The sequence below is a fragment of the Lissotriton helveticus genome, chromosome 3_1 (assembly GCF_964261635.1).
Source record: "Lissotriton helveticus chromosome 3_1, aLisHel1.1, whole genome shotgun sequence".
NCBI lineage: Eukaryota > Metazoa > Chordata > Amphibia > Caudata > Salamandridae > Lissotriton > Lissotriton helveticus.
In genome coordinates this window covers 1,028,173,806-1,028,187,563 of record NC_136061.1, presented here as the reverse complement: position 1 = coordinate 1,028,187,563, position 13,758 = coordinate 1,028,173,806, and the positions used below count along the sequence as shown (strand labels likewise).

The 13,758-nt window shown below is 43.4% G+C and overlaps 1 protein-coding gene and 1 pseudogene across 4 annotated transcripts in view; both read left to right on the top strand.

The window, feature by feature from the left end:
- Positions 1-2,857, top strand: part of MAP3K20 (mitogen-activated protein kinase kinase kinase 20) — a 1,120,268-nt gene extending 1,117,411 nt beyond the window's left edge. For all 4 annotated transcript variants that reach the window (XR_013608752.1, XM_078681552.1, XM_078681553.1 and 1 more), the window contains one exon: positions 745-2,857. Coding sequence is in view for 3 of the 4 variants with exons in the window: in XM_078681552.1 (XP_078537678.1) it covers positions 745-1,463 (719 nt within the window). In the remaining variant the exon portion in view is untranslated. The remainder of the gene's footprint in view (positions 1-744) is intronic.
- An 8,207-nt stretch (positions 2,858-11,064) lies between these two features.
- On the top strand, positions 11,065-11,583 carry LOC144824203 (guided entry of tail-anchored proteins factor CAMLG pseudogene; annotated as a pseudogene).
- The last annotated feature ends 2,175 nt before the right edge of the window (positions 11,584-13,758 follow it).

Sequence of the window (13,758 nt, the reverse complement as noted above, 5' to 3'; positions counted from 1 at the left end):
TCTAGCCCCAGTTTAAAAATCTTGTAGAATATAATTTAAGGAAGGTTTATTTTTGTCTGTGGAATGACAGTCCACAAATAAACATTAAGGCGATTTGTCAGAGCAAAATATTCTGTAACTGTGTGCATGATTTACTGTAATTTTAGGGTGCAAGCTCTGGAATATAATTGTGATTGTATGCCTAGCTCTAAAGTTTCCCCCACAAGATTTATAAGGATAATATTTATGAATAGTAATATAACATGTGCAAACTAAGTTTTGAACGTTATGTGGTCATTCTAATCCAGCCGATTCTCTTAGAATATTTAATTTTTTAATGTATTTAATAAAAGGGTAGTTGTGCATTTCTAGTTGATGATTGTATGGAATAATTGAGAAATGTTGTACTCAAGTCGTTCAAGGTTCACTAGCCTCTGTGAAATCATTTGGTAATTTCACTCCAGTTACCTGTGAATCGGTGTCTCAGCACAGAGGCCTCATTGGGTATTTGGTTTTCCATAGGAAGGTTGTTAACCATTGGGGAGGAAGATGGTTTTCAATTGCTGTTCATCTCAGTGCTCATTAATACCCAATAAATATACACTCTAACATATCGTCCTAATGCCTGTAGGTTATTCAGTTTGTATTTTCTAATCCCAGTGATAGCTGCAATCCCCGCTTTACAATCAGACCATACATATTGTCAAGTAGACTAGTAGCAATTAGGTACTGTGATTTATTTGTATCTTTCTGTTTGTGTTGCAGGTGTTGACTGTGAATGGATCTACACACTGAGAATGCGTCAGATGCAGACAAAGACCTCATCACAACACCCTAGTGGTTTACGTCACTCCCCCAATGCATCAAGTCTGTCTAACCTGTCTCACATTATGCCATACCTCCATGACCAAGCCTCTTATGCTGCAGCTTTGCGCCGGAAACGAGCTCCAACCAGCTATCAGATCACATCAATAAATTATTCCAGGAGTGCCTCGCCCACTCAACTCCTAGTGTCACGAAACATGTCTTCACTACATCTAAACTCCAAGGGAAGTAGTGCTTCCAGTACAGCGTCTGATAGTCCTTCAGAGCGAGACAGATCAGTTGGTTCACGGAGCAATGGCTATTACTACGGTACACATTCATTCAGATCACCCACGGACAGAAAGAGCGGCGGAAGCAGCCCACACGTTAGCCCGACACAAAGACCATCTGGAAAATTATACAAGCCTTTTCAGACCTTGCACAACCCATCACAGTCGAGGTCCATTGAGCACAAACATCAGAAGGCTGGCCAGCTTCCACCAAGGCACATACCAGGAATGAATTTTAAACCAGAGAGTGAATCAAAACTTGATGAGGAGACCAAGGTTAATGAAGGTGGTTGGATCAAAGTAGAACATTCGAAAAAACATCATAGACAACCAGCTAGCAGCAAGCTAAATAAAGATAGGTCGAAGGGAGCTGGCCGTGGACGGAGATGATTGTGAATGCGCACTCTAGAACACCACATGGAATGACTTCCGTGTGTATGAATACGTTTTATGTGTTGAATGAACTGTGGTAATGGGTTTTATTCTATTTATTATCTGAAACTATATCATACTTCAATTTGCCTCCGTTATGCAATGGTGGCATCTCATTAAGACTTAAAAGCAAATATTGAAATAGGGAAGAAGACCTGTTTCTCTTTGTTTTAAATTATTATTATTTTTGTTTTTTACAAAGGAATATTTAAAAAATATATTTTGAAAGCAGTACCTGCCTCCTATGTGCCACATTTTTTGTGGTAACTATTATCCCATCCTGACTTTGCAAAATGTGGAGTTTCCACTCTATTTTGTATAGATGGTGCTTAATTTGAAAATACCACTCTTGCTACAATATTGTGGAAAACGTGCTGTATTTGATATGTAATTTCTGCACTGGAAGCTGGAATGCAGTGGGAAGAAAATGTTCAGGCTCAACCGATGGGGAGCTCAGGTGAACAAAAGTTGTATATTTTGGCCCTTCTTATGACAGACATGATAGGTAGATCCCTGAATGTGCTGTCAGTTTTACCTTCTCATTTGTATGGTGTGCCTTCTTCAAGGAGGCTGGTTTTAAGGCAGTATTGTCGTTCAGGGATATAAGCTGAAATCAAAGAGTAAATACTTCGAAAATAATTCTCATATATCATTTTACTATTTATTGATATTATTTATCATGTGTCAACAGAGGACACTCCACAGTGCAACTGTATAAAAATGTTGGTGTGAAGAGCGTAGGTATTGAGCATTTGGCTGAGAGGCTTTGACAATATAGAGAAGAATTTTGACTAAAAGAAGAGTTTTTCAAACAAATGATCTGTCTTTGGAGAGCACAGACCTCAATGACTGGTGTTTACCTAGTGCAGAAATTAATGATTGATATTTGTGAGTCTAAGAACCAACAGCTTATAATGAATGACTTGTTTGTACACACATTCATTGCTGGTATTTGTTGATTCCAGAAATTAAAGATTGTTTATCAGAGTATTCACCAATTTCTAGTGTCTGCCAAGTGCAGATATTAATGACTAGTGTTATCTGGGTGCAAACTACAAAAACGACCACAAATGGTGGACAACAACTATAATGCCCACCAGTCTCCCTCAACAACGTGCTGGACTTTCCATTATGGTATGCCATGGTGCTTGTCTCGTTGCGCATATCCGCACTGTCAAGACTTTAAAGTACTATGAAGAACTTGTCTGCAACAGAAGAAAATATCTGGTCTACCATCATCTAAAGGTCAGTGTAAAATCTTCTCTTTCTCCGGAACTGCACTTCAAGCAATAGTACTTTTCTACCTAAAATAATGTATCTTGTCCCAATAAAACGGAAGTCAAATTACTGCAGTACATGTATGTGTTTACTACATCCGGTCTAGCAAAATATGTTTTCTTGGAGGTTAAGTTCACCTGAGACACCAATGAGCTTCCAACATCCCGAGCAGAACCATGCTACAATATGCATATTGTACCCCCACTCTAAAGGTAAATTTCACCAGACCAATCATAGATATGAAGCACTAGAATGGCGCTGGAGTTGTCCTAAAAAAGGATGCAATTCAACCATTTATTTTAAGTGTGGAAACTGAGCAGCTCTGCTCTCAGCTCACACTTAACTTATGTGAAGCTCTGGTTTCAGAAATGTGAAACATAAGGGGTCATTTTGTTGCTCTTTTGGGGGGAAACACAATGGTGCAGATTTGTATTGGTATTTCTTTTTAGTCAAAAAGGAGTTTGGTTAAAAAGAGAGACCGGGTACAGTGCATGACTCAATAGTCTATATAATAATAGAGTTAATTAACCAGATTGACATCTTTGCTATTTAGTTGGCACTGAGCTCCACAAATTATGAACGCAATTCCTAGAAAGAGAAGAAAAACAAAAAGAAAAGACATTGTTTTCCCTTTCTCATTTTCCTTCTTCTCTTTCTGTATAAAATTGGATCAATATAGCAAACTACAAACTGAGTGCATTATGTTGATTCATCATTGGCGTACAATTAATTGTCAGTTCACACTGATCCAGTATAATCATCCTAGCCTTATCTCTCCCTGTCCTGCTAATATCTTTCTACCCTTTTCGAGGAGTCTGTTTCAGGGTATTCATTGGAAGTGAACGAATGGACTCCATACTTTGCTCATTATACTAGATATGTTGTTTCTGACATAGTCATACCTCTCCCAGTCTGTGACGTCCCTCGCCTCACTGCTCCACTCTTGAGTCATAAGGGGTCTTTGTTTGTTATATGTGTAGAGAATAATCTCTAGACTTCTGGGGATCTGAGAAAGACTGCATGATCAACACTACATCCAATGGATTTAAAGTTGGGAGGTAGACCTGCCAGAGTATTTTTGGACCCAAATTGCCAAAGTTTGATGAGTGCATTCTCTTTGTGTGACCTGAACTTGCTTCCATTAGTATAATAATTGGGGACAATCTATAAACATATATTTCCATGTGCCAGTTATGTTTTAACTGTAGATCAACTTCAGGGAACCCCTTTTGAATGAGTGTTGGATATAAAAAAGTGAAATACAAAGAGCACGGATCACTGGATTCTCGAAAAAGGGTATGCCATTTTTAAACAGAATTGAAGCTTCCAAAATATTAAATTCTGCCTTGATTTCAAGAAAGGGATCTTGTCCTATGTTACTTGGCAACAAGCCAGCATATCAAGTTGAGTGTTTATCTAGGCTACAAATATTGATGAGTCCTGAGTGAATCTTGTTAAGTTTGAAGTATTTCATGAGGGGCAAAAGGCAGTTTCGAAATTGCCAGTATTTGAAGAAGGTTCCTTTACTGGGACGGTCATATTCAGTTAGGGTTTTCGAAAATGATTGGATTGAACTATCTTTCATTAGCTGTCCTAATAGCAATGATACCTTTTGGCTGCCAAATGTGACTAAAGCCAGTTCCACAGGGGTCATTTGGGCTCATCAGAGTATTGTGAGTCCTTGTTTTTTAGGAATTCAATTCCATTTGGAAATAATGTTGAAAAGTTTGAGGTAAGTAAGCGGGATGCAAAATGTAATTTTTTTGAAAATCTTGGCTTCACAAACGTAAATATGGAGCCTTTCATCTCCCATTGACCTGTCATGGTTTTTATCTACCTATTATCCATCTCTGCTGTCCAATCTGGTTTGATCAATCTCCACAAAAAGTCTCAAAAGACAGCCAAGTAATATATCCTAATATCAGAGAGTGCCAACGCATAATAAAGTACAACATAATTAGTTTCAAACAATCTACCTTTTACCCCACCGGTAGGTATCTGGTGCAAATAGTAATTATCTCTTTGGAAACAATTTCAGATAAAAAGGGATGATAATGTGAAACAAAAACAGTATTGTGGTAAGATTGCCATTTCAATGAGATACATTTTGCCTATTAACGTGACTGGGAACTGTTTCCAGGATTTAAATTATTGCTTAACCTGTCCAATCAGGGGAATAGAAATTATCTCTTGAACCTTAGAGGAATCTGTTGTGATTCTAAATCCAATAATTCTATTTAGATTTGGGGTAATCAAAGTCCTGGTGGATAATTTGTTGGGTATAGTACCAAAATGTAAAAACTCCATCTTACTTGTGTTGATTGTGTAATCCTAGACCACCAAGAACTCTGCTATTATTTTAAAGGCTCTGCCTACATTGTATTTATCACCTTCCAACACAAGGCCACTTCCACTGTATATAGCATGATTTTACTCTTTTCAAAGAGGCAGTTGGGACAGTGAACACCTCTGTCTTGTCTTGCATTGGATGCTTACTTTATTCGCTAGAGCTCCTTCTGTAGGCGTTTGGCGCCAGGTGGCAGTGTACAATGGTGGTATAGACTTGGTGAACCAGGTTACGGATTCCCACTCTCTTCAAGAGAAACCATGGGAAATCCCAGGGCACAAGGTCAAATGCCCCTTTCAAATCTAAAATTCAGTTATTCCAATCTGCAACCTCGGAAAAAACAGCTTGATCTGGCCCCATCACAACTGCCAACCAGTTTGCTAATATATTCATGAACATTTTATAAGTAATGTTCAGGAACACGATGGATCTATAACAGCATTCTTTTGGGTTCTTATGGGGAATCAAAAAATACATAATGGTACATTAAATGTTCAGGCTGTCTCCTGATTCCCAAATTGAATTATAGAGTTCAGGAAGATGGAGGGCAAGTGCTTCTGAAAATATTTTATACATTTTGGAGCCAAGTTCATCAGGTCCCAGGGCCCTTCTTATGGGTCTCCTCTTGTTTTATTGGAGATTCTAAAACTGCAAGATATTTACTGTTATTACGTGGAACATCTTAGACCTTTAAACTAGGCATCAATCTGCTCAGCAAAGGGGGAAAGGATTTTGGAATGTAGATCTGAGAAAAAAAAGATGAAGCACTGCAGCCACCTTCTCCTGTCCTTTCACAAATTTCTTACTTTTGGGTTGTGTTAGACCTGGCGCCAATGGCGTGGGACTCCCCTGAATTTTTTTTAATTTGCCTCCTGTGTTTTTGCTGTGTGTTGGACTCCGTTTTGCTGGTCTAGATGCTTTGCGCACTTTGCCACTGCTGTTTAGTGCCAAAGTGCAAGTGCTCCCTGTGTAAATTATTGTTATGGATTGGTGTTTCCATGATTGGCTGATTTGATTTACTAGTCAGTCACTAGTACAGTACACTGTGTGTGTACAGGGCCTGTAAATCAAACACTGCTAGTGGGCAGCAGCACTGATTGTGCCAACCACATAAGCAGCCTGTAAATGTAACTGTGGCCTGCCATTGCAGAGCCTGTGTGCAGTCTAGTACTGCCATGTCGACTTGGCAAGTGTACCCACTTGCCAGGCCCTAACCTTCCCTTTTCTTACATGTCAGTCACACATAAGGTAGGCCCAAGGTACCCCTGTGGGCAGGGTGCAGTGTATGTGGAAGGTAGGACATGGTGTGTGTGGCATGTCCTGAAAGTGAATTACTGTCAATTTCGTTTTTCACTATTGCAAGGCCAACTGTTACCATAGGATAGAATGGGGAGTTTGTTTATAACATCTTATAAACATAATTACCCCTAGGAATAAGGTAGGAAAATAAAATTTAGTATGTCTGAGCTCAGGATGTTCAATTGCATCTTTTAGTAAGGTGAGTTTTACATTCTGTGTTTGAAAATATTACTTTTAGAAAGTAGGTATTTTCTTGCTTAGCCATCCAGTGTGCCTCTGCTAGGTTTGTGTATTACATGTCTGGCTTTTGGATGACGGGCTGGGGAGGAGCAGTGGCTCCAGAGAGCCTAATGAGTCATGGCTGGTCTGAATAGACCTGGGCTGCATTTAGAGTAGGGGGAGGAGATTTTCTTTCACCTGAATGGACCTGGTCTGTCAAGGAGAATGCTGTATCCACTTCCTGCCAGGAAGCTGCACCAGAGAAGACAGCACTGGTTTTGACTGAGCACAGCGCTTCTCTGCCACCAGAGAACAAAGGATTTGGGGCCCAGACCCCAGAACTTTAGATCATTTCTGGGAATCAAGAGGAACTTTTGTCAAGGAGAAGAGCCGGAAAAGCTGAGGAGGAATACTGCCCCTGTGCTCTTTGTTGTCTGGGGTTGGCCTGCAGTGGCTACTTGCTGCCAAGGAAAGGAGAAAGGGACTTTGCTGTGTACTGTGTCCCCTGCTTGAAAGAAGATCTCCAAGGGCTTGAACTGAGCTTGCCCCCTGTTCTAAAGTCTCAGGGACACAAAGACTTCACCACCAGCTCCCCTGAACTTCCTTGCTGGGAGTTCTGACCTGCAAAGAGGTGCCTGGTGTTTTTTTGGACCTCTAGATACTGTTTTCCCCTGGGAGCTGGAAAAGTAACGCAACCGCGAGAAGCGAGATACATCCGCACCTGTTTCAGATGCATCGCCAAAGAAATCGTCGCAGTGCATGCCGAGGCTCGAGAAATTACAGCACGCCGCATCGAGTGCACCAATCTCCGAAGTCCAAGATCACCACACCGATTTCGATGCAAGGCCTGCTGTGCGGCTGCAAGAGTTCACGCATCGTTCAGGATCATCGCATTGCGGGCGCCAAGTTTGTCCCATCGTTGGGGGATGCAGTAAGAAACCAATGCATCACCTCCCCAGGTAGGAAGGAACCAACGCATCACCTTCCCTGCTGCCCGTTTTGTTTGTTTGGTTGAAGCATCCAAGGTACTTTGTGTGAAAAGTGTTGCGTCTGCAATTTGCTTTGAGCTGAACTATTTCTACCATCTGAAAGTCATATTTTTATTACTGTATTGTGTAGTTTTGTTGTTTGATCTTGATTTGGTTCAGATAAAGATTACTTATTTTTCTAAACTGGAGTGATGCCCATTTGTAGTGTTTTTACGTTATTACTGTATGTGTTCAGAAATGCTTTACACACTGCCTCTGAGATAAGCCTGTCTGCTTGTGCCAAGCTACCGAGGAGTGAGCAGGTGTTATTTTAGAAGTGTATCCCCTTTACCTTGACTAGATGCAAGGGTCCCTATTTGGACAAAGTTACCTACCTCGGCCAACTAGAGACCCCCCATTTCTAACATTGATGGTCAGCAGTGAGGATCATCTGGACTTGCATTTGGGACTTACAGACAGTGATTGGTGTACACTACTAGTACAGTGCAAATCATTATGCGACCACATACATTTGGTAGAGTTTTTTTCCCTTGGAATTTTTTAGCATCTTGAGAAATGACAATTTTCACCATGAGTAAACCAGCATCACTTGCATCTCTGGATATGGAATTTGAAGAGGAAAGGTTTGATACCTACACTGTGCCACAACTGAAAGCTGTCTGTAGAAAATGTAAAATCTCTGCCAGATGCCGCACCAGAAAGGAGGAATACCAAAAGGCACTGAGGGCCTAGTTGGAATCAAGGAACCCCAACAAAAGGGGTACCAGTGACCATACCAAGAAGCCTATGGTGGAGGGAAACAATTTAGATGGGCAGCAGGAGGGGCTATTGGGCCTGACTGGAGGGAAGTTGCCTTCCGGGGGGAGGTGGGGGGGGGGCAGCAGAGTGTCTTCAAAGGGTCTGTCTCCAGGGGAGCTGGAGGACAGAGATCGAAGCAGAGTGCATGAGCTGGAGCTTACAAAGCTCAGGCTGGGGAAGGAGTGTGACATGAAGAATGAGAAATTGGAGTTGGAGAGTAGGAAATTGGCCGTGGAAGAGAAGAATATGCTCTTAGAGCATCAAAGAGGGCTGAGGGAGTTGGATCTGAAAGCCAAAAGTCTAGAGATCAATCCCAATGGTGGCAGCGCACAATCAGTGCCTAGAGAAGGGAATGTATACATACCCAAGGATGTTATTAAGGATTTCATGAAGCATGAGGACATTGGTCAGTGGTTCAAGGCATATGAAGTAGCAATGAGGTCCCACAGGGTCCCTGAGAGAGATTGGGGAGCTGGGTCGTGGGGCCCCTTTATCAGTGAAGGAAGAGAGACATTGCTAGCATTGCCCACTCATGATCGGATGTTCTATGCCCCCATGAAGGAGGCCTTAATAGCAAGGTATGCGTTGACCCCAGAGCTGTACAGGCATACATTTAGAAACTGCAAGAAGCTGGAGTCAAGTACTCGGTGGGGTATGTGTCCTAATTTTGCCGAGCACTGGATGGTTGGCTGGATGGTTGGGTGAAGTGTAGCAAGGTGAATGATTTGCAGGGGCTCTATCATTTGGTTGCATGGGAGCACTTGTCAGATAATTGTTTTCCAGAGCTACCCCAGCACTTTATTGACAGTAAGCTGACTGACCCCAGGAAGCTTGCTGTGGAGGCGAACTGCTGGGTCAGTACCAGGGTCCAAAAGGTTATGTGGGAGACTCAGCAGAAGAGTGGGTGGGACAAGGGTAAACAGAAGGAGTTCCAAAAAAGGCCCCACAGTAGTCCATTTGGAACCAAGGTAAAGGTTCCCATTCTCCCACTAAAACGAAGCCATGGGTCCTGATAGGTAAGCCTGTTCATAGGGGTTACAAGGCATGTTTTGGTTGTGGTCAGGTGGGCCACTTCCAAAGGGATCCTAGGCATTCCCAGAAGGTTACCACCACACCCACTGGTGCACCGCCCCAGCATATGGCTAGTGTACCCTTGGGGGAGGAGTCTGGTGCCCAAGAGGGGTGGGGTTTCACAGAAATGTCTCTGGTCTCTTCAGGAGACAGTGAGATGGTCCCAAGAGCTCATCTGCCGGATAACACTAAGAAGTACAGGCACTGGCTGACCATCAATGGCCATAGTGTGACACCAGAGCCAGTGTGACAGCTGTCAGTTATTGGCTGGTGTCTGAAGAGCAGGTGGTCCCCAACACTTTCTACCCAGTTTTTGCCGCTGACGACTCCGAGTGCCTCTGCAAAGTGGCACAGGTTCCCTTTGAGAGGGGGGTCTCAGGTACCTTGAAAGTATCTGTGAGGCCAGCCATGCCTGTTGACTGTCTGCTAGACAATGATTTGGAGAGCTCCCCTTGGGCGAAGGTGGAGCGGAGGTCTCATTTAGAGATGTTGGTCTGCCTAAGTGGGCGTGTGTGACCACTCGGTCTATGGCAGCTGTTAAGGGCATTCAAAGGGACAGGGAGCCTGAAACATCTACAGGATAATGGCAGTACCTCTGTGAGTTGCAGGCCCAAAGGAAAAAAACAATATCTTGGCTCTAACTATATGTTTTTTTCTAGTTTTCTCACGGAAGTGAATATTTCCTGCAGCATAATAATAATAGCCCCCCCATATTTTTTAGATATTGTTACTTTGTAAGATTGAGAAGCCCATTCACAACTCATTGCCATATGTCGCTGTCTCCTATTTATACTGCCCTTGTAAATAGGGGGCAGCATCAAAATCAATGAGTGTCGCCGTGGAACACCCACCGCAACACCCACCCCTTTCACGCTAAGCATAGCTTGAAAGGGTACCTTATTTACAAGGCAGTGTTCAGCTATGTTAAGTGGCTTAATGCTGCCTTGTAAATAAGGCAATGCCCTTATCACCACCACAACATCATAAAAAGTGACATTGTGGTGGTGGTAGGGGCTTGCACACATGCTCTTCGGTTTGTGACCCACTCATGGGTCACGGTTCATATTTTGGGAAGCACTGCTCTAGACAAATGCTGATTAGTCTGTAAAGTAAATCTGGTCTCTCCAACATTTCTGAAGTGCCCTACCTTCTTTAAGGGTCAAGTGACTGTCCTGTAGGAAAGCAAGTTGGCCCCCCTCTTTATATATACCTGCACATATCAGACCCCTATCGCGATTTTGCGGTTTGCCGCGAAATCGGCAATTTTGTTAAAATGCCGCGATTTTTACTAAAGTGCCCGCGAAATCGGCACTTTTGTAGAAATCGCGCGGCATTTTTACAAAAGCCGCTATATCCTGGGGGGTCTGCACAGCCTCAAACTACTTTGGAAGGGTGGGTGTGTCGGCCAGTATCAAGTACCCATCACCTTTTTTTTTAACTAAGAACTGTCCACAGACGGGCACGCTGCACAAACCTGCCGCAGCCCGGCTCTCCAGCAGCATCAGCAGCCTCGAGCAGCACGCCCAGCATTGCCAACAGCGAGGCTTCTTGCTCTCCTGTTCCTGCGAGCACCATGTCTGCCTCCCAGAAAAGAGCTGAGGAACGCCGACGGAAGCTGCTGCTAAACTCCGAGGAGCGCATGAATCGGATCATGGGTTACAAGACTACGGCAGCCATGGAGAATGAACATATATCTTCGAAGCTTAAGCTTGAGCACGACAAGCCAGATTCATGCCATTGGAGTCAGGGTTTTGTATGCAAGTACTTGTCTATTTTTGCTCCATTTTTAACTCTACAACTGGCGTTCATGGGATTGTCAAAGTATTTTCCGAAGGGGGAAAAGAAGATGAAAACAACCATGCTAGCTGCGGCTCTCCTATTATCTGGAATCCCTTCAGAATTGATCAACCACTCTATGGTCACTTACAGCAAAATGGGAGACGTTTTCACAGATTTTTGTGTTTACTTCTTCACCTTCATCTTCTGCCATGAACTGCTGTTTTTGCTTGGCTCCGAAGTTCCCCGATATCTGATAATACAGAGGACTTTGTCTTTTCTTCTGCGCAGAATCATCTGATTGTTTGAAAAGAAGCTATGATGCAATGCAACATGCTTAAAATAGAATTGCATTTATAAATGGGGAAATTGAGTCTCTGGCTTTAGGCTACTGGCTTTAGGCTGTGGGGTAGTATTTATTATACTCACTTATCAACTACTGCAAATATAATGTTCCATGTCTCAGCTTTTACACTTGTTAACAGGAATAACATTGTTTCTGCACAAAAACAAGTGTTATTTGTTTCATGCCCATTATAAAGGGTTGGTACTGTGAAGTCAAGTTTTTTGTGAATAATTGGCATATTGAGGTAATTTCAGGAAGATTACATGTTTGTTGTCATAGATACTGGTGTTCTCCAAGACCATTAGCTGTTTTCCTGGAAAATTGTGGGTTTGATTAAAAAATATATATTTGTAATGTATTTGTGAAGATTGCTGAAATGCTGATACAGTCTGGCAAATAAAGAAATTGCGATTGCATCTCTGAATTACCGCCACTCACATACAGAAGAGGACCATTCTTGCCTGGTTTTAAGCCTTTAGGGGGTCACTGCAGAGATTAACGGCTCACCAGACACAGCCCCACTGTCCCTTTTGTTGGGGGTTCTTCTTCAGTTACAGCGTCTTTTAGCACCCTCAATGTTCTGCATGTACAGGTGAATAGAGCATTTAATCTCTATACAGAACACCTAAATAAACAGAAACACCTTCAGTCTCAACAGAAGAGGGGGTGATGCAAATCAATCAATTTCACCTATCAGCGAAGGTTTTCCTCCTGGAGCTCTGACCATAGTGAAGACAGATTTTCTTTCAGGGTACTTCTAATTTCGTAGTAGTAATAGTAGTTCTAAGACCTCGCAGCAAGGTAGCAGAAGGATCTTCCTCCATCTGTGGTCTTGTGGACCCGTGGGGTGGGAGCCAGGGCCAGTTGGGCAGAGCAGAAATGCCTGGTGGGTGTGTGGAGGGGGAGGCGATGGTTAAGGAGCCTTCACCTGTGGACTGCTTCCTCTGTTCCTTATCCTAGGTTGCCTATTCAAAGTGGAATACTCTGCTAAAACAGTTTCCATTGATTTAAGGCTGAAAATGAATGATTATGAGTAAAATAAAGGGCCGCAAAAATTACGCTAAATTTCCATATTTGTGCCGCTAAATTTCCATATTTGTGCCGCTAAATTCGCTAATCCATGCCGCTATATCCTGGGGGGTCTGACATATCATGCTTAGCATGCTATTGAGCACCAAACATTTCAAGTAATTATTTTATTACTTTGGTGGACATTAAGCATGGCCCACAGCTTGTAGCAGTTGTGAGTTCAGCAACTGCATTCATTGTGGCATCCATTCCAACTCTGCTCTCTGCTAAAATGTTCATTCTTTCTTGGTTGATCCCTGAGGAATTACACCCAATACAGTAATAGTTTGCAAACAGTAACAGTACCCATCTCTAGACCGGTGGGCAACAGTCCCTATCTAAATACTTAACGCTAACAGCATAGTAACTATCAGTTTCCCTTGTTAGGTCTGCATTCAATAGTGGAAGGTGGAAGGGGTGGCCTACAAATGATGCTGCAGTGGCAGCTCCCAGTCGGCAACCAACCACCCACCTTACTAACACACTGTAAGCGACATTAAAGTGAGGTACCGCAACACGTTACCATGTCATTCAAAGAGTCTGCAATAACATCTGAGTCCTTCTCCTCATACAAGTTCATCCACTGTGTGTTTTTGTACAGTTGGAACTCCGTGTTAGCCTTCATGTCCTTATCCATCCTGCGCCCCCCCCAGTGCCCATTTGCTAGCCCCTGCCTCCCGCCTCCTGCCTCCCAGCTCCCCTTAAGATGCCGGCAGCTTCGCGCCAAAGGCGCGCCTAAGGCAAGCCCGTCCGCACCTGTCCGCGCCTGAATTGCGCCCAGCGCCAGAACCCCTGGACCCTGTGAACACCACGACACCAGACTCCACTACGATGCCAGCAGCCTCCACGCACTCAACGCCGGCGAAAACCACACCTGCTTCCAGGCCACCCCGAAACGTACCCACGGACCCTTCTCCTGCCACACCTGCAGCTTCACCTGCGACAGAACCACCAAACTTCCAATGACTAGACCCACCACCTCCGCTGCATACTCCTCAACACCCGCTCCGCACGCAAACACGCCGTCAAGCTCTGGGATCTGCTCGACACCTCCACCCCAGA